A 27800-nucleotide genomic window follows, 5' to 3' on the forward strand; every position below is an offset into this window, starting at 1 on the left:
GCAGATCTGCCAGCATTTTCTCTTTAGATTCAATCATTTCTTTTATTTTCTGCCTTGTATGTTCAGTTTTATTTTGAAGCAGGTCTTTGTGATGCTGAATTTCCCTTTGTAGACAAACAATCTGTTCATTAATGTCCTCAGGACTCACAGATGAGGCTTGTGTGTTGTCTATTTTCCATGCAGCCTCCTTTTCCCTTTTTCACCTTTGTTTTCAGACCACTTGCTGCCATCTACTGGCCATCACAGTCGTACACCTTGACATCTTGTGACCCCGTGCGTTGGGTGGTCACGCTCTTACTGTACGTCTAGCTGAAGAAAATGTAAGCCTGAACTGACGGTCTCAGTTCTTTATTCGTCAGCTTAGATTATACACTGACGAACATAAGACCTGAATGAACAACAAAAGCACAGTACATTAAACTATTAGCAACAAAATTTAGCAACTACCATGAGTACACCTAAAACAACTGACACATGTAATGCATATATTTTACCTTGTTGCCATCTCTCAGCTGAAGCTAAACTCTTTGTTTACTCTCCCTATTTCTTCTTATTTTGTTTTCCTCTCCCAGTAATCTTTTAGCTTACATTACTGTTTCACGACACTTTGTTACCTTTCTACATTACATGTAAAGAGTTTTTCTTTCCTTTTTTCAAAATAAGACATCCGTCTTTGCAGGAAACGACTGAACAGCTAGAACAACAAATACATATTGCAAACCTTACAACCTTTATGGCATGTGAAGAGGTTTTTTATACATGTGAAGAGTTTTTCTTTCCTTTTTTCAAAATAAGACTTTTGAAAAAAGAAAAAATAAGACTTTCCATCTTTGCAGGAAACTATCCAAAGTGTGTTTTACCATACAACTTGCTGAGAGACCATAACACCTTTCCCTTGCTATTCTCACAACTTGTTTTCAAGTGACTGTCACATTTTGCTGCTTGGCCCCCTTATTGTGGCTTGTGGCTATATTTACGTTGAAGAATTGCATGACTAGAGAAATACGGTGCAGTAACAGTGGGATGTTGGCATTGGTATAATGAGTCTCACACAGAATGATGCAAAAAGCATAATTTATTGCCTGAATTCCGTGACTTCTACATAAAACTGCATTTAGTATTACCAACATCTAACACTGTCTCCAAACCAACCCCAACTGAAATCTTCCAGTTTCCACTTTAAGTCTTTCATAAAGCTTATTCATTAGGTTTTTGTTACATAGTAATATTTCGGGTTTATATTAAGAGGTTAAGAGTAAGAGGTTTTGTTAAAAAAAATAATAGGTCATTACACATTTCTGCTCATGTGAATGCAGTCCATGATCCTCTTCTTTGCTGACTAGACAATGGCTTTTCTTTCAGGCCTTAGTAAATCCATGATTGCAAGCTAAATGTTTTCCATTAAATGTAAAATACAGCAAGCAGAGCCAATTTCTATTCCTCTTGTGCACTATTTAAAACTGCATAGTCACACTTATTCTTGTGAATTCTAGAGCTTGTGCTCTCTGGCACTGATGCTTTGGTAGATCAGGTCTGTCAGAGGAATGTAGCTCTTTTGCTGGTAGTCCAGCACATAGAGTGGATCTGGGATTTTTGAGGGGTTGAAGCCACTCTGTACCAGCTGGAACTTCTGCTGTTTGAAGGTGGTCGTCATTTCCATGACCTCCTGAGAGGAAAAACCAATCTGAGTTACTTCAGAGTATCAGCACTACTATCAGTAGTATTTTAAACAGAATTTAACATATTTTAATTTAATAATACAATAATTTAAGTGTAGCATCAAACACTATACACTGAGTATTTTAAATTTTGAATCTTTAGTTAGGAACATAAGGGAAACAATGTACAGTTGACACTTTAAGTAACTTGTCATTGCTGGCTTGCTCAAACCTATATATGTGACCCAATGTGGCAAAACAAGTTGGAAGCCTCAGGGGCTAATTAATAGGTAAATGCGCTGTATTTCCGGGTTCACAGGATGCTCTTAGCAACATGGGAGAGATCGCTTACATGTTTTGAGCGCTATTATCAGCTATCAGTGATGCCATTATTAAAATTACCTTGCATATTTAATATGCAAATTAATTTTAATAATGAGTGATGTGATGTGCTCCCTTGATTGTCCAGGACAATCTCCTCCTAATAGAGACCATATAAAAACAGAATTGGATTTAATCATTCCAAATTCACACTGTACACCAAGTTATTACATGCTGATGTAAAGTTGTTTTAGATACTATTGGTATTGCTATCTATTTTATTTTTGATATGAGAAATAATAAATGGACTCAAAAATCAAATTAGAAACATTTAAAATGGCAATTCCTTTCTTCATTTTCATTTACATTTCCACTCTGCATTCCCTTTTCCTTTTTGAAAAGCTTTGTGGAGTCATTTAGCTTCTCATTTTGCTTCCCTGCTTAAAGGGTCCACAAATCTGCTAGTGTCCGCTTGGATCCTAGTGACATAAATTTCTTCATTATCTGTTTAGTGGGAAAGAGAATTTATGGTTCAGCAGGGCGAGCGCATTCACAATCCGCTGGCAGTCCAGAGATGGCCTGTATGCCTGCAGAGAACTCTGTTGTTAGATGGGAGCAGTGTCGAGAGGCTGTGGGCCACTCTTGCTGATGCTGTTGTTGGTCCATCAGTCAGCCACGGAGAACAGCGACGTTATAACAGACAAACAGCTGAAGTGAAATCAAGCGTTTAAAATAGGGAAAAGTGTCTACTGAAGCCACTGGATGTGCTTTTCATATCCAGTGCTTTTTCATATTTTTTTTTTTCACAGTTGTCCCATCCCCACTGAACTCTGCGGTTGCTCCTTTTCCTATTCCAGTCCACCTGGAATGTCGTGTAGCGATCAATTGCTACTGCCTGATCTCTGTGATGTTAAAGATGGGTGCATACTGAAACAGGTTATAAACGTGGTAGATAACTCCCTGGCATTGTTCAACGTGCAGCTCCCAGTTTTGGCCAATGCTAGCTGCGCTACAGCATGACCACAGCCTGTGTCTGTCATGTGGTAGTTCTGGCAAATGAAAATAGAGGTTTCAAAATCTAGCCTAGACAACAGCAAGCTGGAGGCCCTAACTCCAGACATCCTGTCTCACCTGGTGGAGGATGCGTGCCTGGGTCTTTGCTTTGAGTGCTAGTTTTTGTATTATGTGCAGGGTTATAACCAAAAAAAAAAAAAAACCCAAACAATTCACGTGTGTGAGGAGGCTAATGCTAATTAGATTAGATTTATGCTTCAGGGTCTGTGTGGATGTCCGCGTGCCTGCTTGCTTTTTGTGACTGTGGAGAATTTACATGACAATGTGCAACTACACAGCTATCTGCTCATGGCTGCATTATTTACACTCCTGTTTGTGCTGCCTCTGAGACCTTTTAAAGAAGTGCTGCCTGTGAACATTTTGCTTTTGTATTCGCTCTCTGAAAATGTCCAACATGGCTATATGAAGAGACACTGCAGTGAAACGTAGACCCTATGCTCACAAAAGCTCTTCTCCTCTCTGCCTGAGGACCTGTTGAATAACGTGGCTAACACTAGTACCACTCCAGGTAGTCCACTCTTTTAGGAACAACATTACAATATTCAGCCTTTAAAATAATTATCAAAATGCTGCTTAAATGACAGAAAGTTATTTAGTAACATTTGGACTAATAAGACTATGTTTACAGGCAGCATTTTAATAATTATTTTAAAGGCTGTAGGTTGTAGTAATTGCTTTAAAACTGTGTATAAAAGTAACAGGGCTTGGTGCTGGTTCTAACAGTACTACCTGCTTCAAAGAACACATTAGCTTACTAAAAATTGTAGCTAGCTTGTACTGCTCAGACATAAAAATATTCTTGCCAAATAAATCTAAGAGTTGTGCGTTGCTCCTGAAAGATGGGGCTACCTGGAGTGATACTAGTGTGAGCCATGTCACATTTCACAGTAGTATCCCTTCACATTTGTCATATCTGTGTTAGACATTTTCCGAAAATGAAGAAAATATTCTTGTGTAGCACAAACACTTCAGAACTAAGTATAAAAAAATGGCTGTAAATCCAAAACAGTTCATCAGCATTTTTCTATAACCCCATGAATTAAATCTTAGTCTTCACTTCAGTCACATATCTGATTTTTAAAATCCAGTGTGGTGCTGCGCAGAGGCAAAACTACAATGTGTGTGTCTTTGTCCAACAAATTACAGAGCTAATTGTATGCCCGACTGTCTGTTTTACCTGTAGCCTTATGAAAAGTGGACGTGCGTACGCTGGTAGGTCCTTCACTGCATGCTCAAACAGCTTCTTTCCATCAAACATGAAGCCTGGTCTTACAATGATGGCTGCCATTCCTGCTCTGCCCTCATGTCCTGTGAGCAACATGGATCAGTATGTCTGTTGTAATTACTGTTATTCAGTGATGACACCAGTAACTGCTTACGACTCCTGCTTGGACTTAATTGGCTAATAGTTACAACAATAAAGTTAGTACATTTGGCACTTGAGTAATGCATACTGTGGATATTTTAAGAACATCTAAACAGTCTTATTAACTACATTGCTAATTAAGCATGTGGGCATGATACCTGGTACTTCCACTCCATACACATTGACTTCTTGGATAAAATCCACCAGGCCAAGAATCTCTGTCACCTCTGTTGTTGCTACATTTTCACCTTTCCACCTGAAATTGGGGAAGATCATAGTGCAATCAACAGTGCAAGTACAGACTGTGTCAGACCAGGCTTTACACTGCTATGTTAACAGCCTGTGTTAATACTGGTGTCTATCCTGTATTTTTATCTAATCATTATTCCAGGATGGGGCTGTGGTAACTCTGTTCCAGGCAAGGTGAACTGGTCTCTTGTTTTTCCTTGCTTCATAGGGGTTGCCAAGGCTGCCCTTTGTCACTGATTCTCTTCATAATTTTTATGGACAGAACTTCTGCCAAGTGGCAGATGGTTTCGAACTTGGTGGTCTCAGGATTTCATCTCTACTTTCTGCCAATGATGTGGCTCTATTGGCTGTTATGAAACGTACTCAAGCACACCCTAAGAGGAGGAAGGAGGGAGACCCTAGGCAGAGCTCCCACAGCCAAAAGGCAAGAGCCCCAGAGAGCCAGGGGCAATGAGCACCCCCCCAATCTGGCCCCCCAAGCACAAGCTGAGAACGCGGCCCTGAGGCCCCAGGCATCCAAGAGCCACCTGAAACCCAGGCCACAACCCCCTAGGGATCGGGCCAACAGCCACGCCCCAAGACATCCGGCCGCACACCCTGAGATTCACAGGCACCCACATCCCAGGGCAGATAGCAATGATCAGTGGAGAGCAGTAGGGAGGGGTAATGCCCAGGTGACACATGTGTGTGAGTGTATGTAGTGGGAAGAATGATTATTATTGTGTGAAAGCTACAGTGCTGTTAAAATTGGAGGGACACAGACATGAGCACTGACCAACAGTGCTCATCCTCACTGCCCCCCCCAAGACCCTTAATTTCTAAGATGTAAATAAAATTGAGGATGTTAATTTCTGCCTTCTCTCTCCTGTAGTTTTTAGTTTGTTGTGCTTGTTGTTCATGATCTCACCATGCTCCTCTTTCCATTCACCTGGTTGTGACAGGGGACCTCCTAGAGAACTGTTTTGTTCCTGTTAAGAGAGTGAATTTTTTCATCCTGTTGTCATCAAGTGCTTGCTTGAAGAACAAAAGTGGACAATAGCTTTTTTTTTGTCCTCCAGATAACCATGGTAACAAAGATAAAGGAAAGAAATGGACCAGTCCCACCCAACTTCCGGCCTCAAGCTCCTGTCAGGCATCATAGTGGATGAACAGGCGCATGGCTCAGAACATGACCAGTGCCCAGAAAGGAATTGGCACTTACACCAGATGAGCAAAACACCAGCTATTGGTGGATAGAGCAGTCACTCAAGACTGTAAGACGAGAATGACCAACCTGTGCACTGCCTGGATTGATTTGATGTTTCACAAATACAACATGCTGAAATCTACCTTGTCCACACTACATGCCTAACATTTTTTTCAGTTGTAATCTTGGCTGTTGTCTACTTCAACCAAAGCTATTTTTTCATATTTGAGCACTATAGCAAATTTTCTTTAGATTATTAAAGAGAAATTATCGTATCCCAGATTGTTATAGTTTTACACAAATCTCTTCTAAGAACATCTCAAACATCTTACTTTACCTGAACGTGTCTCCCACTCTGTCTCTAAAGCAGATGAAGCCCTCACAGTCTTCAGCCATGAGATCTCCTGTGTTAAAGTAGGCATCACCCTTGACAAACACATTTCTCATCAGCTTCTTTTCAGTGAGTTGCTTGCTTCCAGCATAGCCAAAGAATGGGTTAATAGCGCTGACCTTGGAAAGTAAAAGCCCCATCTCACCTAAAAAATAGAATAACAATAACAATAATAGCAAAAGTCTACAATCAGTACAAATACTTTTCAGATAAATTAAACTGTTAACGGGAAGAATAAGAAATGAATTTGTATAGGAATCTTACCCTTCTCCACTCGCTGGCAGAAACCATACTGATCTTTCACTGGTTCATCTTTCACCATGTCATACTTCACCAAATCATACTTAAACAGGAGCTACACAAAATGTCAAAAGGAAATAGTGTTATGGTGGGCAACTAATAAATGGAGTAATCACCCACAAGTCAATGAGGACTTTAGCACCATCTGGATTGAGAGAAGTGTCTAAGCAATTGTAAAGCCTTGAAAAATAGCAACACATTTTGTAGTAGCCGTAGCCCCAGTCACAAAAGTGAAACTTTGTACATCCTTTCCATAGCTCAGCAGATAACATTAACTCACTTGTCACAGAGATCAGAATATGAGAAGCACGTGCTAGTTTGCATGAAACTTGATAATTAACACAAAAATATAATCATAATGCAAAATCTCTTTAATGACATTCATAATAATAATAATAATAATAATAATAATAATAATAATACATTTTATTTGTAAGTGCCTTTCAAACACCCAAGGACACTTTACAGAGTTAAACAACACCAATCACATAAAAGAAATACAATTCAAATGACCTGGGAACTAAAGTGAGTAGGCTATCTTAGATAGGTGAGTTTTGAGTTGTGCTTTGAAGACAGGGAGAAAATCGATATTACGGATGTCAGGTGGGAGAGAGTTCCACTGTCGGGGAGTGGGGTGAGAAAAAGCTCTGTTTCACATGGTGCTGAGGTGGGCAGGGGGTACAGTAAGGCAGATGGAAGAAGAAGAACGAAGGAAGCGGGAGGAAGAGGCAATAAGGAGAACATCAGATAGATAGGGAGGGGCCAGGTTGTGGATGGCTTTGAATGTATTTAGAAGAATTTGAATTGAATTCGGAATTGAACTGGGAGCCAGTGCAGTTGCTGTAGGGGTGATGTAGTGAAATGAGGGGTTTTAGTGATAATGCGAGTGGCTGAATTTTGAACCATTTGAAGTCTGTGGAGGGATTTGAGAAGGAGGCCAAATAGAAGAGATTAGCAATAATCAATATGGGAGGTGACAAGAATATGAACAATGATGGAGGTAGTCTGTGGGGAGAGGGAGGGACGGAGATGTTTAAAGTTTCTGAGATGAAAGTAATATTATTGATATGGGAGTGGAAAAGTAGAGTGCTGTTGAGGATGACACCCAGATTCCTAACCTAAGGGGAGGGGAAAACTGAGGAGCTGTCAATTGTGAGGGAGAAACTGTCAACTTTGGATAGAAAGGATTTTGTTCCAACAAGAAGGAACTCTCTGTTTAATTTAAGAAAGTTTGTGGTGAACCAAGATTTGATTTCACACAAGCAGGTGGTGAGGGAGGAGGGTGGGAGTGACGAGTTAGGTTTGGTGGATAAATAGAGTTAAGTGTCATCCACGAAGCAGTAAAAATTAATACAAAATTTACGAAAGATTGCCAAGAGGAAGAAGATAAGTAATAAAGAGAAGGGGCCCCAGGACAGAACCCTGTGGTAACAGAGGAGGGGTGGGATTTGAAGGACTTAAGTTGGATGAACTGAGTGCAGCCTGTGAGATAAGATTGAAACCAGTCAAGAGGGGTGTGGGTGATGCCAATGGAAGATAATTTATTGAGGAGGATGTTGTGGGAGATGGTGTCAAAGGCCGTACTCAGATGGAGGAGGATGAGAACAGAGAGCAGTCCAGAATCAGCTGCCATAAGAAGTTCATTAGTAATTTTGAGTAGAGCAGTTTCTGTGCTATGGTGGAGGTGGAAACCAGACTAGAATTGTTCATACAGACTGTTTTGGGTTAAATGGGAGTGAAGGTGAATAGCAATGGTTTTCTTCAAGTATTTTGGAAATGAAGGGTAGGTCAGAAATGGGGCAAAGATTATTGTAATTATTTGAATCAGAACCTTTGCAATAGCTCTGATATAGTCTTGAATATCTTTCCAGCTGCTTTTATCTCATAATTTACACAATTCTTTTTTCTTTTTTAGCCTGTCATGTCTGGCAGTTTTCACAATCAGAACGATGATCCGAATACACTGTTGTACCAAACATATTTGCTTTTACAAGAGGAGCTCTATAAATTTACATAATTTACATAATTCAACAAACACCAGCAAATCGAGTATATAACATTCACATCTGAAGTCCATATATTGTATGAAAAAACAAACAAACATCTGAATGTCAAGCATAGATATAGCTGAGATCTAGCCCAAATATTTTCACAACTACAAAGTAAATGTTCAGAGATGAAATTGTATACAATATTAAAAGGTAAAATAGGATACGGTACTGCACAAAATTCATGAGTCATCCTTATTTCTTTATACTTTGCATCCAAGGAGTCAGACTTTCTTGTCATTTTTAAAAGTGGTCTTGAGCAATAATTCTCCAGGCTTTCTGAATATCTTTCAAAGGCTTTCTTTGGACATGGGCTGCTTTTGAACTTATTTTTAGTCCAGTCTTTGTACCTGACCATTTTCAGAGGAATTTTTTTATTTGTTTGTTAAGCCACTTAACACTGACCTATCATTCAAGCATAAAAAAGGCACCTAACACAAGGGATTAACCAGTGTTGTGCCTACACATAACTTAGCATTTTAAATTGTATCTTTAGGCACTTTGCTACTTGTAGCCTGGTGCAAAAACACATCGTTTGTTCCCATATTTTGGTTGAATCTATAAAAAATGTCAAAGATAACAGTCTGACAGGCATAAAATCATCTTTTTTGCACAAACAAGGTGATTCTCAATGTGCTATTAGCTGAAAACTGCCAAGGTGTGCAGTGTGCACTGATAAATTACAAGAAACCTTGCCAAGTTATATAAAAACTTGATTGAAAACCAGTGTCAATAGTTCTTATGGAGTGATGAACAGAAATTTGAAAGTTTTACTTCAAATCATTGTCAGTATGTAGGTCAGGACAGGGATACAACAGTGACATGGAGGTAGAGCTATCACTGGCTTATATTTCAGCTTGTGGTGTTGAGGATCTTGTCAAAATTCACAGAATTCAGAACACAGAAAAGGTCCATCAGATTTTGATCCATCATACAATAACATCTGGAAAGGGTCTAAGTGGCAACAGCTTAAATTTTCAGCATGACTGTGAGCCCTAACATACTGCCAGTGCAGTAAAAGCATACCTGGATAGAAAACACACAATAGTCTCTGCAGAATGCGGACTCATCTGAACAGAGAAGAGAACAAAAGGCTGCCAACAACCAGTGAAGAGCTTTGGAATATCCTTCAAGAAACCTGCAGAACTATTCTGGAAGACTACTTAGAGGAATTACAAGAAAGCTTGACTGTTACGTCCTGTGGGTCTAAAGGACGTGAAGTAACATATAATAGAGCAAGGAATTGAACTTTAAAAAACCAAAAAAACCAAAAAAAAACAAAACATAAATAACAGATTGAAAGAAGGAACCACAAATTAATGGTTAAAACAAATAATTAATGGTATTTATTGAAACAATGTCTCCCAAGTACTAACTAGAGTTTAAAACGATATACAACCTGAAGATGCGGCCCTTCCTGTGCGGGGAAAAACATATATATATATAAAGAAAGTTAAACAGCCTCAAAGAAAACCCCAAAACAAACCCACTCCCACTGAAAATCAAAGCACATCTGTTGCTAACCCACAGACACAAACTTCACCCTCCCCAACAGGAGCAACATGATGTTGTCCACTTCACCCTCATACATCCACACAGTACAAAGCACTGCTTCAACTGCAAAACGCACCCACGCATATGTAACACACACAGTGCAACGGCTCTAACACTGACTAGTAGTTCAGACTGTGTTGAAGAATAAAGGTGGTCAAAACTCTACTTTTGCCTTGTATCCTGTATTTTGACGTATGTTTGCACATTTCTAAATCACTGGATGCATGTCTCATTTTCCTAGCAAAATATAAAGAAGGGTGACTCAAGACTTTTGCACAGTACTACAAATACTGAGGTGGTCCTCTCACTTGGTGTTGGCTCTCACTGTTGTACTGTATCAGTTCTAGTGTTGTGCGATACTGCAAGTTTTGGTATTGATCGATACCAAGTAAATACAGGGCCAGTATTGCCGATACCAATACCAATACTTTTAACTCATAAAGGCAGCTCCTGTAGGACAGAGTAGTGTGTCATGATTTACGAGATGAATCATCATCAGTTTGCCAAATCTGAACACATTTTAATGGCCACTAAATCACTGTGTTACTTTCCACAATTTCCACAACAAAACACACCTTTCAGGTTTTTTTCTGTATTTTAAAACTGGGATTTTGGAGATTTGTAATGTCAACATGCCTGTTTTTAAAGCACTTTGTGTCAGCTTCTGTTGTTTAATTGTGCATTATAAATAAAACAGATTTGACAGTCAACACCCTGGACAGGTTGCCAGCCTGTCACAGGGCTCATGTCTGAGGAATTTTTTAGTGTCAATAAAATAACACAATTCAGCGGGATGGATATTTTAATGTCTGCATATAGTCTATAGGTAATCATTCTGCTGAGGTAAAAACTATGATGACCAATTACACTAACATTAACTAATGCTGAGTACTTGTGTGTACTTGTGTGCCCTTCCCGTCAGTGTCAGTAGCTTACCTGTTGCTCTGTTGTCAGAATTACACAGAGTTCTATTGTACATCATTTATGTATATTTTAATTTTTTTTACTGGAAATTCAGTTCAATTCAATTTTATTTGTATAGCACCAAATGACAACAGTCACCTAAAAGTGCTTCATATTGTAAGGTAAAGACCCTACAATAATTCAGAGAGCTTAAATGCTCTTAAAAGTGTTCCTCTGAATGCTCACATTTGGTTACTTCATGTTTGTTTGCTGCATGGAAATGAAAGTATATGCATCTTTTATTGTTTAAAATAATGTCATCAGGAACTGTTGACCCTTGGGATTTACTTCCACAATCATTTTTAGGGTTTACAGAGAATGGTCTAAAAAAAGAGAAAATATGCACTAACCATCAGTTCTCTTGGTGAATGCCAAAGGTTAGAGGAAAATGGTTAGACTGCTTCAAGCTAACATAATGGCAAATAAGCACTCTTTAAAACCAAGGTATGCAGAAAGGTATCTGTGAATACAGATGTCGAACTTTAAAACAGATGGGATATAACAGCAGAAGACCTCAACATGTGCTACTCCTGTCAGCTAAGAACAGGAAACTAAGGCTAAATTCAGACAGGCTCACCTAAACTGGACACTATATGACTGGAAAAATAAAATAAAAGGGCAGCACAGTGGCACAGTGGTTAGAACTGTTGTCTCCCAGCAAAAAGCCTTGGGGTTGAATCCACCTTGGCCAGGGCCTTTCTGTGTGGAGTTTGCATGTTCACCCCGTGTCTGCGTGGGTTTTCTCTGGGTACTCCGGTTTCCTCCCACAGTCCAAAGACATGCAGTTACTGGGGTTAGGTTAATTTTTGATTCTAAATTGCCCATAGGTGTGAATGGCTGTCTATCTGTTGGCCCTGTGACAGACTGGCAACCTGTACAGGGTGTACCCTGCCTCTCGACCTATGACAGCTGGGATAGGCTCCATCCCCTTTGTGACCCTGAACAGGATAAGTGGAATAGGATGCAACAGCACATAAAATTTCTGTACTTAAGCACAAATGAAAGAAAACTAAACATCTAACAATAACTTTTAACTGCATGTTACAGAACTGGGTGTCAGCCCTGAAATTATATGTTTTATAACTTTACTTTTATAACTATCTTTTATAACAGATTGTCGGTCGGACGGAAAAATCTAGTGGACACATCTAAGAATAGCTGAAGTCAGAGATTAGAGCTAAATACATTGATCCACTCTTTTGTAACTCCACTGATTAACAAGAAGCATTAGGGTGGTTAATACCTACCAAAGCCACAATAAAGAAAATTCACTGGTTATCCTTCCCCACTGTCTCAAATAGATCTACCACATAAGCTCTTCCTAAGTGTCAGCAGTTTAACTATGTGAGAACTTGTTTAATCCACAATGATGTGACATTAGTTATGCATTGTATTACATTGCACCGTATGACAGTTTTTTGCGATGTGTAATATCATCACTATGGTGAGGATGCTCTTGACCTCACTCCTCACCTGACATGCTACCTTTGGGCTTGGAAACTGTGTACTCCTCAAATGAAAATGGATGAAAACTGAAACTGAGAAAAGCATGCTCTACCGGGTTAAGATCAGGTGACTAACTTGGCAATGGGTTTGGGTTGCCGTATTTTTCGGACTATAAGTCGCATTTTTGGGGGGAAATTTATTTGATAAAATCCGAGACCAAGAACAGACATTTCATCTTGAAAGGCAATTTAGAATAATAATGGATTAAAGAACAGGCCGAATAGGGTTACACCTAAGGTATGCTAAAGTAACACATTCAGCTACATGACACATAGACTACGAACTGAGTACGTGTCTGATATGTTAACATAACATTAACAGTTATTCAGATAACCATAGCATAAAGAACATACTAACAAGTTTACCAAACCAATCCATTGAATTCTTCATCCTCGGTGTGACTTCTAAAAACTGCGCATACTCCGTAGGTAGACAATACGCCGCTTCCTCTTCTGTGTCACTTTCATCAGACTCGTCGTCTGACGAAAGCGACACAGAAGGCCTTTCAGAATCCCGACAGGATGGTTTCACCGTAACGCTCCGGTTCACGGAGATGTCAAGTGTCTGAGTATTTTGGTTAATGTGTTAATAATTTCACATATAAGTCGCTCTGGAGTATAGTCTGCACCCCCGGCCAAACTATGAAAAAAAGTGCGACTTATATACAGTACTTCACACAGGTTCACCAAAACTGAACAATAGAAGACTGGAAAATTTTATCCAGAGTATTCTTGGGCAACATATTCAACCCCAAGTTGCTCTCTGATGTGTTCATTGGTGTGTGAATGTTAGACAGAAAGCACATAGGTGTAGAAAAAGTGCTTGTATGAATAGGTGTTTGGATTCGGGAGACAGATACCCTCTCTATTTTTAAGATTAGGCTTAAAACTTTCCTTTATGATAAAGCTTATAGTTAGGGCTGGATCAGGTGACCCTGAACCATCCCTTAGTTATGCTGCTATAGGCCTAGTCTGCTGGGGGGTTCACATAATGCACTGTTTCTTCTCATTCACCTTATTTACTTTGTTTATACTCCACTCTGCATTTAATCATTAATTGATATTAATCTCTGGCTCTCTTCCACAGCATGTCTTTCTCTCCCCTCATCCCAACCGGTCGTGGCAGATGACTGCCCCTCCCTGAGCCTGGTTCTGCTGGAGGTTTCTTCCTGTTAAAAGGGAGTTTTTCCTTTCCACTGTCGCCAAGTGCTTGCTCATAGGGGGTCGTTTTGACTGTTGGGTTTTCTCTGTATTATTGTAGGGTCTTTACCCACAATACAAAGCGCCTTGAGGTGACAGTTTGTTGTGATTTGGCGCTATATAAATAAAATTGAATTGAATTGAATTGAATTGAATTGAATTGAATTGAATTGAATAGGTGTGAATGGGTGAATGAGGCATGTTGTAAAAGCGCTATATAAGACCCAGTCAATTTACTATACTGCTTATACAGTTATCATTGTCTGGAAGGCATTCAAAGCTGAACAATCAGATGCCAATTTATTCATGTTTGCTATACACTGTTAGCTCACTGGTGCTGTCACTACCTGATTTTAACCTGTTAAGTGGCTGCACCAAAATCACACGAAAAAGCTACGTGACACCCTCTGGTTATTATTGGCTCTGGAAAACCCATTTCGTAACTACATACGTCCTGCGGACGGGATGTGGCCAGTTAACAGGTTAAGCACGCATGCATTTGTGCCATCTGCTCCTGGCTATCAAGTAAATGATGTTCTTCACAAGGATTCCTGATCAGCAGAGCTAAGGACCTATGAAAGCTTATTTCCACAATAACTCAAAATTTCAAGTTTGCTCTATGAATCAGTAAGCTCCATGAAGGACGTCCATTCATGAAAGTGGCTCTGGATTATAGACCTTTACAATGATATATCTACTGTATGTCCTCAAGAGTGTTCTTGATTTTATTGAGTGGCCACAGAGTCATGACAGATGGGGCGCGAACGACCTGGGAGAAAACTCATGCGGAGCAAATGTTAGACATCAGTTTCATTCTCATGGCAGAACAAGGAAATGTTAGCAGGTACATTAGCACAGCATCTAGTGAAAGGCAAAAACTGTCTTTGACCAAAAAATAATGGACCCCACTGTATTAATGGATAGTTGATTGGCAGGCAAAAGTGTGGAAAAGCAACAGTGTTGACACAGCCATGAAAGGATTGTCAAGAAAACTTGTTTCAAGAAATTGGGAGCACTTCATAAGTAGTGGACCATGGCTGGTGTCTATGTCTCAATTTCCACCATGCACAGACGTCTTCAGGAAAGGCACTACAACCGTCACCTTCTTCAAGCAACTCTTGAACCAGATAGAACATCAGAAGCATCTTACCTGGGCTAAGGAGAAAAAGAACTGGACTGTTGCCCAGTAGTCCAAAATCTTTTCAGATCAAAGTAAATGTTGCATTTAATTTGGAAATCAATATACTAGAATCTGGAGGATAAGTGGAGAGGTGCAAAATCCAAGGTGTTTGAAGTTCAGTGTGATAGTTTCACAGTCTGGGATGATTTAGGGTGCTATGTCATCTGATAGACATAGTGTGTTATCCAGTCAATGCAGCCATTGACAATGAACACTTTATGCATCCATCTGCTGACAAGTTCTTTTCCCAGTAGGACTCAGCACCTGCCCACAGAGTCAAAACTACTACCAAAAATGTTTGCTGACCATGTGCTTGTGCTTATTACTGCGCTTGATTGATCAGTCAACTTGCCTAACTTGCATCCCTTAGAGAATTTATTGGGTATTGTCAAGAAGAAGAAATGCCTGATGCAAAAATACAGAAGAGATGAAGACCTCTATCAGAGCAACCTGGAATAATACCTCACCAGTGCCACGAGGTGATTGTGTCCATGCCATGCCACATTAATGCAGTAATTCATGCTAAAATAGCCCCAAGGAAGAAAAAAAACTCCCTTTTAACAACAAAAACCTCCAAATTAGCTTTTGAGCATCACTTTGAGACAGGATGTTCCCAATCCCCAAGATTCCTCACAGTGTTACTGCAGGCCAAGGTAATGCCACCCAGAATAAGTATCTGGTTAGACACCATGCTTCTAAGGTTTGTAAGGCCGAGAACAATAACTTCAATTTTATCTGAATTTAGAAGCAGGAACTTAAAGGCCATTGTTATCCATTGTTACTTAGAGTTTCTATCTGATTTCTTAGACTATTTAGTATCTGATTTAGTGCTTAGTTCAGATAAAAATAATTATAATGGGTGATTTTCAAGGATTCAAGGACTCTTTATTGTCATTTGCATCATGTTTGCATGCAGTAGAACAAAATTCTGTCCTCAGGTCCCAGTGTGTGTGTGTGTGTGTGTGTGTGTGTGTGTGTATATATATATATATATATATATATATATATATATATATATATATATATATATATATATATATATATATATATATATTCTTTTCTACTCTGAGAACTCAAAACTCTTGCCTCATTCACCCATTCATACAAGCACATCTTTCACATACATTCATACTCCAACAGTTGCATCGGAGAGCAACTTGGAGTTCAGTATCTTGCCAAACAGGCATGCAGACGGAGAAGCTAGGGACTTAACCACCAGCCTTCCGATTTAGTCGGTGAGCTGCTCTACCTCCTTGTCCTTCAAACTTGGGTCCTCTACCAGAGACCTGGGAGTTTGAGAGTCCTGCGCAGTATCTTAGCTGTTCCCAGGACTGCACTCTTCTGGACAGAGATCTTAGATGTTGTTCCTGGACTCTGCTGGAGTCATTCTGTCAGTTAGGGGGTCACTGCCCTGAGTGTTCTTATTACCACGAGGACCACTGTTACCCTTACCTTCCACATCCTCTGTAGCTCTTCTTTCAGTCCTTGATATTTAGCGAGCTTCTCGTGTTCTTTCTTCTTGATGTTTCCATCACTTGGTATTGTAACGTCTATCACTGTGGCTTTCTTCCTCTGTTTGTCCACCACTACTATATCCAGTTGGTTAACCATCACAAGTTTGTCCATCTGTATCTTGAAATCTTTACAGGATCTTGACTCTGTCACCCTTGAGGGTGTATCCTATTTTGACCTCTGGACTTCCAGGTCATACTCACTACAGATATTCCTGTACACTATGCCAGCCATTTGGTTATGGTGTTCCATGTATGCCCTGCCTGCTAGCATCTTGCACCCCACTGTGCTGGATTGTCTCAGGGGCATCTCTTCACAGCCTGCACCTGGGGTCTTGCCTGGTGTGGTAGACCCCAGCCTCTGTCGATCTTGTGCTCAAAGCTTGTTCCTGTGCTGCCATGATTAGTGCCTATGCGCTGTCAGTCCAGCTTTTTTCAACCACTTGCTAGGATTTTTCAATATCAGCCACTTCTTCTATCTGCCATTGGTACATGCTGTGAAGAGACCTGTCCTTCCATGGTAGTTCCTGTTCTTGCTCCTCTTCTTTCTTGGGTCTCTGCTGCCCAAGGTACTCACTAAGCACATGATCGTTTGTGGCCACCTTCTTGATGTATTCATGGATCTTTGTTGTTTCATCTAGGACAGTGGTTCTGTCACTCACTAGTCCTAGGCGTCCTTCCACTCAGTCTCAGGGTGCTGGATTTGGGGTGAAACCCTCCATGCATGGTAAGGAGCTTTCTTGTCTTGACATCAGTGGCACCTATCTCCTCCTTGGTCAGTTTATTATCCCAGCAGGGTGTCTGACAACTGGCAGAACGTAGGTGTTGATTTCCCGTATCTTGTTCTTCCCATTCAGCTGACTCTTCAGGACTTGCATTACTCTCTGCAGGTACTTGGAGGTAGCAGCTTTCCTAGCGGCCTCTTGTCATGGTCCGGGGTCCTTTGGACCCCGTGTGTTTTTTGTTTGCTTAATTTTGTCTGTTCTGTTTTGGGTTTTTATTGCGGGGTTTGGTTATGTTTTGCATTCTAGTTCCTTATGTTTTCCCGGTGTCAAGTCTGCGTCTTTGTTTCCCTCTTCTGTCTTCCTGTTTTACTTTGATAGTTGTCTGGTCCCTGTCTGTTATGTTCAGTTTTGCTTCCCCTAGTCTTGTCAAGGTAATCAGCATCACCTGTGTTCCCACCTGTATCCTCTTCCCTCATCAGCCCTCCTGTGTATTTAAGTCCCATGTTTTCTCTGCCTGTTGTCGCGTCGTCGTCATTCACTCCCCTGCTGTGTCCCTTCTGTGTTTTGCCTTAGTTCTCAGAATTCAAGTCTAGTTATCCTTCTGTTTTTCTGCTGGTTCAGTCCAGCCCTGTCTTCTGTCCCACACATGCCAAATAAAGGCTGAATTAACATCCTACCTCTGTCTTTCGTATTCTGTGTTTGGGTCCACTTCCTGCCTGCTACACAGCTGTACATGACACCTCTTCATGATTCCATTTGCCTGTGGGATTCCAAAGTACTTATAGCTGCCTTTAATATCTGGAATGTTACCTTCTAGTAGTGCAATCCTCTCAGTTCTGACTACCTTCCCTCTCTCTGTTACATCTGACTACATTTCTCCACTCTGAATGACAGTCCAATGTTACTGTAGATCCTAGAGGTATGGATCAGTGAATCAATATCTCGTTCACTCCTGGCATACAACTTGATGTCATCCATGTACAGGAGGTGGCTGATGTTTGCTCCCTTCCGTAGTTGGTACCCATTGCCAATCTTGTTGATGATCTGGCTTACTGGAATCAGGCCTATGCAGAACAGCAGTGGGGACAGAGCATCTCCTTGGTAAATCCCATACTTGATGGTGATTTGTGCAATGGGCTTGAAGTTGTCCTCTAGTGTTGTTCTCCACATTCCCATTGAGTTCTTGATGTTGATCTTGTACAGTTCTTGGTATATCACCATCCATGTGTGCGGCATCGAGTTATAAGTTTTCTTGTAATCAATCCAGGTGGTGCACAGGTTGGTCAGTCTAGTGTGACAGTCTCAAGTAACTGCTCTATCTAGCAGTAGCTGGTATTTTGCTCCCCTGGTATCTCTGCCAATTCCTTTCTGGGTGGCGCTCATGTATTGTGCCATGTGCCTGCTCATTCTTGCTGCTATGATGCCTGACAGGAGTTTCCATGTTGTACCAAGGCAGGTTATTGGCTGGTTGGATGCAGCCAGTCCCTTATGGGGATGCTTGGGGGTCAGGACCATCTGACAGCCTTTCTGGGTGTGTCTATATATACGTGTCTACACACACACACACACACACACGCACGCACACGCACACACACGCACACACACACACACACTGAATAAATAAAAAAAATAAAGAGTAGTTTAATAAACTGAAAACCCTCTTTTGTCTGATCATTTTTTAATAACATTTAAATTTACAATAATAGATTATACAGAATTGGGGAATAAGTTTCACTACAGTAGTGTCTTTCTGAAAATGTTGTAACTAACTTTCAGGATATAATTCCTTCCCTGTTATCTTCTTCAATGCCATGTGCCAACACAATGCAGAGCAGCTAGCTAAACTGTTCTTCACTGCGTATGACCCTGCATACTGTGGCTCCACTCAAATAGAAAACCTCAAATCAAAAGGGCTTGACTTCCTGGTATAACTCACAGATCAGCACCTTAATGCAGATAACAAGTAAGCTGTAGAGGAAATGATATCTCACTAATTTAGTTTGGATTCTGGAGACAGTTGCCCTCTCTTTTTTTAAAATTAGACTTAAAATTTTCTTTTTTTTGATGGGTGCCTGGATAGCTTAGTGGTGGAGCAGGCGACCACATATATATGCCGCGTTGCGGCGTGAGTTCGAGTCCCGGCCTGTCGCCAGCTTGCCCGCGTGTCTTCCCCTGTATCTTTCCCCCATCTCCTGTCTCCCTCCACTATCAATGAAAGCTGCTGTGGCCAAAAATGCAAAAAAAATTTCCTTTTTGATAAAGCTTATAGTTAGGGCTTGATCAGGTGACTCTGAAACTTTCCTTACTTATGCTTCAATAGGCTGCTGGGGGCTTCCCATTATGCAATCAGCATTTCATCTTCGCCTACTTCTTTTTATTCTCAGTGTTTATACACCACTTTGGATTTAATCATTAGTCATTATTAAACTCCGGCTCTCTCCCAAAATGTGTCTTTTGTCCTGTCTCCCTCCCCTCACCCTCAACCGGTTGTGAGAGTTGGCCGCCCCTCCCTGATCTTGTTTTTGTAGGAGGTTTCTTCCTGTTAAAAGGGAGTTTTTCCTTCCCAATGTAGACAAATGCCTGCAGTGTTGGGGTTTTCCTTGTATTATTGTAGGGTTTTTACCTTACAATATGAAGCACCTTGAGGCGACTGTTGTTGTGACTTGGTGCTATATAAATAAAACTGAAATGAATTTAATTGAATTGCATACAGTTCAACATGAAATCATGTGTACCCATTCCAAAGCATTGTCTGTCTTTTAATCTTGTATTGGATAAAAAATAATGTAATCACAATTGGGTGTTTCATGGTCTCATGATCAATGGGCAGCAAGTAAGATTTTAGACTTGTTTAAAGACTTGGTATCTTCAGATATAGTTCCCCTTTATATTCAGTTCTCTATAAAGATATTGTGTAGCTATGATAGTGAGGTGAGTCTCAGCACTGCTTTATAACTTTGGTGAATACTGATATTCAAATCTGTGTTTTAGACCAACTCCCAACTGACTTAGCACTGCTGAACCAACCAACCTAGGCAATTAACAGTACAAATCAATTACTTGACATACACTTTGGGAACCACTGGTCTAGAGGGTAGACCACTGACTTCGTCACATATATATGGAATTGCTTATTGCCAAGAACTCACCCTGTAAAAGAAGTTGGAGCGGCCCACTGCTCCAATCTTGCCGATGTGGTTCATGAAACACAGGTTTCCCTCAGTGGAGCCATACACTTCACACATTTTAATGTTCCCAAAGCGACTTTGGAACTCCCGCCACACGTCCTGACGCAATCCATTCCCTACTCCCATCCGCACCTTATGAACTTTATCAAGTTCTGTCTGATGGAGAGAGAAAGATGTGAATGCATCAGCAGCATAGATCTGAAAGGTATGAGGTAATCATTTCTTTGAAAAAAAGTAATCTTTTTGCAAAATAAATTACAATTAATGAATGTGTCCATGATGATTGCATTGACACAGTGGCATATAAATAGGAAAAAGCTACGCTATGCAATGAGCTTTCAAGAAAGAAATATTTGTTTGCACGTCTGTATAGTCAAGGTACTGCCCATATTTTGAGGACCTAAATCTATTAACTTCAACATTCAGAGGAGCTAGAAAAATCAAGTCTCTATAACTTAAATTGTGAATTTACAAGGTGTGTCATTTACACTATGTAGAAAATGTTACAAATATTAGTAACAGATCTAATTAAGAATTATATAAATAAGGGATATCCTTAGTAGACTAGCTACAGATAACACCAGTGAGGGCAACTTGTGCAGTAGGCTTGGAGCAAATGCTCCCGTGCGATGACATCTATGGTATTTGCTTTGCTTTCACCACTATGACTACTAAGCATAATGACAGTACAGTACAGTACATAGAGTAATTAGTATCTATTCTTGTGTGCACATATTTTGTGAAAAGGTTTTTGTGTCCTGTGTATGCACATGTTTCATTTGCTAATTACTGATGAGGACAGTCATTGCCAGCCTCCCACCCACAAAGCCAATTAACACAGCGAATGTGGACAAAGAGGACTTTGAGTCTGACCTCAAGAATGGATAAGCTTGGCCCTGACACTGTGTGTGCGTGCATGTCTACATGATGATGGGAACACTAAACAATGGTTCTGCTTATCTTTGTGGCACAGTTGGGAATAGTATATTTGAATCACCCAAAAGTAGCAGTAAATAAAGGAACACTTCTATTAAAACAAACAAACAAACAATCAAATGAAGTCATGTGTTTTTGTATACTATAACATAATGATAATATACCATAACATCATAATAATGTCTATAATAATGTCTACTGTTCTTTATTTTCTTTGCTCTGTCAACCATTATCTTGCATTATCTGTATATTATTTGGATCCTTTTCTATCCTGATGGTTTAATAGCATGTTTAAACCGATGAAGTCATGTGATGCTGAGATTCTTATAGCAAAAATGTCTGTGTCCTTGCAGCTGAGCCCAAATGACACAGATATTTGGGCTCATTGTGTTAATTGTGTAATTATCACAAGTATTCATGTAGGTTTTGTTTGCACTTCCTGGATGCCACCGTATGCCAAAACCAAACAGAACATTTACAGGAGTGAGGAGGTGTCTGTTCATAACTGTGGACAATGTCCTGACCTGATCTCTTTATATTATCCAGACTTCATGTGAGAAAAAAGTTTGCGATTTTCAGTGATGGTAGTTTTACACCATAATGCAACAAGAATAAACTGATTTGAGGCAGTCAGTAGGTCCAGTCAGCAACCAGTATAAGATTATCTTTGTTATAAATATAGATTGTTATAAATTACCTTAGTCTGGTTGCAGAGGTACCGGCAGAGTTCACCAATATACTGGAAAATAGTTACATCATGTTTTCTGCAGTCATTCCAGAACTGTGAGGCTGAGAACTTCTTCTTTAAGACTAAAGTTGCACCTACAATAGAATAGACAACAATGCTGCTAAAAACACTGTAATAAAATAAAACACTGTAATTACAAAGAGTCCTGTTTTTAATAAGGAAAAAACACAATCTTGGGACAGAAAAGACTACATTTAATTACATCAAGCAGTGGCATGCAAATACAGTCGTACCTCGCTATATCTCGGTTCACTTATTGCAGGTTCACTGTATCACGGATTTTTTTTTTATATTACTAATTCTGTTTCGCAGAGTTTTCATTATATTGTGGAATTTTGTAGTATATAGGTATTTCCGTAACACCCCATAACTTCAGAGGTTCTATTTGACATTTCTGATGAAATTGACTTATTGTCATATTCTTATTTATTGACCACTAAATCAACAATTTGTAAGAGATTTTTTTAAATTATATGCAACTTTGGCCATTTTATTTACATTACAAAAAGGTTCTATCTGTAAAATCAAGCTTTAACTTGGTATTATAAGGTTCTAATATTTAATATCTCAAAACTGGTCAGGATGCAGATAGAACCTTATAATTCTAAGGGGATGATAAGTTACGCCTTCACCTTTAGTGGAAATAGAAGTAATGGCCGAGAACAATGGTACTGCACCACCTTCACTGCCATCAGTACTGCACAGCTACATTATTCATCATCTTCATCATTCAAGTTGTAGAGTGGGAGCATGGGAAAGGTTTATAGGAGTATACGCCGCCACTTTGCGGATTTTCACCTATTGTGGGGGTCTCTGGAACGTAACCCCATAATAGGTGAGGGATCACTGGTTGCCAGAAGTGACAAGAGAAGAATGGAGAAGAAATGCTCAGTAACTACAAGCTTTATCAAAAAGTAAATGTTTAGGCTTAATCTTAAAAGTAGAAAAGGTGTCTGTCTCAATCCAGACTGGAAGTTGGATTCACAAGAGAGGGTCTGATAGCTGAAGGCTCTGCCTCCCACTCTACTTTTCTGCTTTAAGACTACGCCTACGATAGAATACACAGCAATGTTGTTAATAACACTGTAACTCTAGGAAACTCTAGGAATCACAAGTAAGGCTGCATTCTGATGGCAGAGTGTTGTGTGGGGGATAATATGATACTATGAGGGTCTTTAATGGAGATGTTTGAGCTTTATTTCTAGTCCCTGCAGTTTCTAGCCAACTCAAGAACTCTCTTGAAGAGGTACAGTAGGTGTAAAAGTCTACAATAAAGAGACACCCGTGTGATTGGATTTTCAGAGGGTTTATAACAAGGTGAAAACCACTGGTTACACTCAAAAACAGAAAGGCCAGATTAGATTTTACCAGAAAACATCTAAAAGAGCCTGCACAGTTCTGGAAAAAAATCTTTGAACAGATAAAACTGAGATTAACTTTCACCTAAATGATGGATAGAAAAAAAGTGTGAAGTGAAAAGGAACAGCCTTGAGAGAGCCTCAAAGATGACCCAAGGTCCGAACATCCTGCCACAGCCACCACCCAAGAAAACATTGACCATGTAAACCACATGGTGATGGATGACAGATGTTTAATTGTTAATCAGACAGCTAATGCTGTAGGCACAGGGCCGGCCCGAGGCATAGGCAACATATGCGGCTGCATAGGGCTTCAAAAAAGTCAAATTTTGATTTTTTGAAGCAAATCCAGGTGGTTTTCTTGAATGTTTCCTCACCCCAGAGGAATGTTGGGTTCACCACTTTGAGCCAGAGGCCAAACGGCAGTCCATGCAATGGAAATACCGATCTTCTCCCCCACCAAAGAAGGCCAAAGTGGTATCATCAGCAGGGAAGGTGATGGTTTCCGTCTTCTGAGATGCAAAGGGCATTGTGTTCATTGACTACCTTCAAAAAAGGCCATAATATCAATGAAGAATACATGCCAACTTGCTGAGGCAGCTGCAAAAGACTGCAAAAAGCATTGTCTGTAAAAAAAAACACTTGGCTGGGAAGCAGTATCAAACCTATGATGAGGCCATCTCCACTGTTGAGGACTTTTTTAAGGATCAGGATGAGAGCTTCTATACTATGGGAATCCGAGCGCTGCAACACCGATGGAAGAAGTGTATGGACCACAGGGGAGGCTACGTTGAAAAATAAAACACATGGTCAGCCTATGAACTTTTCAGCCCACCATTGTATACAATGTCATCTGTCAAACATGGTGGGGGCAATGCTATGGCATGTGTATTTATGGCTGCCAATGGAATCCTGTTTATTGATGATGTGACTGCTAACAAAAGTAGCAGGATGAATTTGGAACTGTACAGAGTATGAATGAATGACCAGAATACCCAGCTTTCACAGAGTTGCTGTGTGGAGTGCTCAGAGGCGCTCCATCTAGTGACTCCATCATCACATGGGCAATGACAATGAGACCTGTGGGAGGACAATGGGAGGAAGGGCCTTCACTTCTGTACAAACCACAGTTTGTCCATAAAGAAGAGATGTTTAGTAAGGGTGGACTGAGAAAGCCTAGCAGAGCAGAGTCTGTGAGATCACCTCTGGCAGAACTTCGACAGAGGCTGAGGACATTGACTCCAAATGGACCATGTTCCTACACTGTTAAGGCTGCAGCATGGAGCTGTAGCTTCAAGGTGGTTGGTGCCTGTTCTGGTGGTAATCCCTGAACCAGATGGTGGACACAAGAGGAGAAGGGAGCCATTAAGGTGAAGAAGGAGTCCTATCGGGCTTGGTTAGCCCATCGGACAGCTGCAAGGTGCTTGTAATCCCAGGCAGTGAAACTGAGTTGATGTACCATAATGAATATACTATCACTGAAATGCACAGTTACTGCTTTTAGAAACTGTTGCAATTTTTTCAATTGCACAAACTTTACAAGAGTTAAGGTGGTTTCAAAACACGCTGCAAAATCCTACCACTGGTGACAGATTAGGGGTTAAAGGGTGAATTCCACTGACATGCCTTCTGTAGAGGAAGCAAAGACTGGAGACAAGAGGAATGACTTGCCCATCACTGGGTGTGAGGTCACTGAGGTAATTAAACAACTCCTTTGATTGGAGGGCCTGTGGGATGGATGAGATTCACCCTGAGTTCCTGAAGGCTCTGGATGTAGGGCTGTCTTGGTTGAAAAGCAACATTACATGGAGATCTTAGGGAGTGCTTCTGGATTGGAAGACTGGGGTTGTGGTTCCCATCTTCAAGAAGGGGGACCAGAGAGTGTGCTCCAACTATAGGGTGATCACACCCCTTAGCCTCCCTGGGAAAGTCTATTTCAGGGTGCTGTAAAGAAGAGTTAGTCCGTTAGTCGAACCTCTGACTCAGGAGGAACGATGCGATCCTGGTCACAGAAAGCTGGACCAGCTCTTTATTCTCTCAAAGATGGGATGCATGGGAGTTTGCCCATCCAGTCTATATGTTTGTTGTGGATTTGGAGAGGGCACTCAACCACCCTCCTGTGTGGGGTGCTGCAGGCATATGGGAAGTCTGGTCCACTGTTATGACCTGTTCAGTCCCTGTACAACTGCAAGGAGAGCTTTGTCCTTAGTTTAGTTTATTATTATTATCATATATACAAACATCAGTACCTGCAATAAAATTCTTAGGCCCAGGCCCCTCAATATTTCGCATATAAGACCAAAGCAATTTTGCTAATAATTAGATTAACTGGCTACAGTCAGATATTTAATTTTTATACCCATGGACATTATTTACCTAGTTGAATTTTAATCAGTCATTGCTAGTTTATGTCTTATGTGTTCATGATCACGTCATAATAGTATGCCTTTCTTCAATTCCAAACATTTAACTATTTAACACTGTAGATCACTATTAGAGAACATACAAAGGTTATGTGCATTTCACTGTTTTAGGTACTATGAGTTACAGTACCTTCAAAACATTGTGAAAGTAAATGAAAAAATATTACTTGCAATATTTGAATATGCTTTAAAAATGTAGCTGGATAGATAGTCTAGGAAAAGCAACCATCATTCCGTCCATTTTTGCCTAAATTCAGGGGTCAAAATGTATTTTAGTCATTTCTTTTTTCAATAAAGAACTAAGTTTTAAAACTTACCAAGTAGCATATCATGAAATAACAAATTCAACCAGTAATTTTAAGCATAATTGCAGCACGGTGGCGCAGTGGTTAGCACTGCTGCCTCACAGTTAGAATACCATCTGGAAGGCCTGGGTTCGATTCCACCTTGGCCCAGGCCTCTCCCTCTCTCTGTGTGGAGTTTGCATGTTCTCCCCGTGCTTGCGTGGGTTTCCTCCGGGTACTCCGGTTTCCTCCCACATTCCAAAGACATGCACTTACTGGGGTTAGGTTAATTGGCTACACTAAATTGCCCATAGGTGTGAATGTGAGTGTGAAAGGTTGTTCGTCTCTCTGTGTTGGCCCTGTGACAGGCTGGCGACCTGTTCAGGGTGTACCCTGCCTCTCGCCCTATGACAGCTGGGATAGGCTCCAGCCCCCCCGCGACCCTGACCAGGATAAGCGGAAGCGAATGGATGGATGGATATATTTATTTCAGAGGTTTTTTGGCTATGGACCTGTATCATCAGGAAAAACAGTAACACAAAATATGGCTGGCGAATAACTTATTTATCCAGAGCTTAACAGATATTTAAAGATGATAAAATAAAATGTCCACACCTATAATCAGTTTGTTTTAAAACAAATGTATAATGCTTTCTGTTCTCAGTATCTTAGTATAGCTTGTTAAAATGCTAACATTATCTATAGATGTACTACAAGAAAGGCAGTTTATCACCACAGTCACTAAATTTCACCCTGAGGGGATGAACTGAGACACATTTATCTCAAACAGAAATGTTAACCTCACAGTGACAGTAGAGAAGAAGTCAGGGAAATGGAAAAGTTATTAGGACTTAACAATCTCTGAACCATGAATGCGAATATTGTTCAGAACTGTTTGCAGCTGATGCAAATGATTTTTCTGATTCTTTCAGAGTAAAAAGCATCTTGAGGTTTGTTGTAATTTGGCGCTATATAAATAAAACTGAAATTAATTGAAATAAGAATAATTTATTATCCTAAAAAATCTGTACAATAAGGGTGAATTGATAATCCATCATGCATTTGCTCTTCAGATGATTTCAAGTCTGTGTTCCAGAGAAGTAATTCCATTGCCAAACTGATTTTCAGAACTGCTGACAGTGTCTACTGACCACAATGTAACTGCCAGACTGTGTAACCTCTTTGAAGATCTTCTGTTTCACTTCAACAAGCAGCTTAATTAGAGGCTGCAGAGCAGGAAGCTGACACTAAATATTATTGTTGGTTAAGTACATTGAAAACTTTGTTTCTGCAGTTCAGTATAAAAATAAAATCCGTTTTTAAATTTGTCAATCAATCCATTCTCTTTTGGTTTATGCAGTTCAAGATCTCAGGAGGAGTTTTATTTGTTTTGGGTTTTTTTAGCCATGGTATTGATGATTAACTCCTTTGTGGATCTGTTTCAACTGTTGCCAAAGTTGGCAGTTGGCCAACTCTGGCAACAGCTTCTGACAGTTCAGCTTCTGACAGTTTCAGAAGCTGAATTATATTAAATCTTGCACATGTTTTTTCATTGAGTCTTTGGACACACCACATTGGGTTAGAGGGTTTTTTTTTGTTTTTTTTATAAGCCCGTCAAGTCTGGCAGTTTTT

The 27800-nt window shown here is 40.2% G+C and overlaps 1 protein-coding gene across 1 annotated transcript in view; it reads right to left on the bottom strand.

The window, feature by feature from the left end:
• Positions 1 to 1057: 1057 nt before the first annotated feature.
• Positions 1058 to 27800, bottom strand: part of slc27a6 (solute carrier family 27 member 6) — a 41418-nt gene continuing 14675 nt past the window's right edge. Inside the window, 7 exon segments of the mRNA XM_030723945.1 lie at positions 1058 to 1666; positions 4231 to 4361; positions 4578 to 4675; positions 6192 to 6390; positions 6510 to 6600; positions 20381 to 20575; positions 22053 to 22177. Coding sequence (XP_030579805.1) covers positions 1490 to 1666; positions 4231 to 4361; positions 4578 to 4675; positions 6192 to 6390; positions 6510 to 6600; positions 20381 to 20575; positions 22053 to 22177 — 1016 coding nt within the window. The 3' untranslated portion in view covers positions 1058 to 1489.

Source organism: Archocentrus centrarchus, unplaced genomic scaffold (assembly GCF_007364275.1).
Source record: "Archocentrus centrarchus isolate MPI-CPG fArcCen1 unplaced genomic scaffold, fArcCen1 scaffold_30_ctg1, whole genome shotgun sequence".
In the NCBI taxonomy this organism is placed as follows: Eukaryota; Metazoa; Chordata; class Actinopteri; order Cichliformes; family Cichlidae; genus Archocentrus; species Archocentrus centrarchus.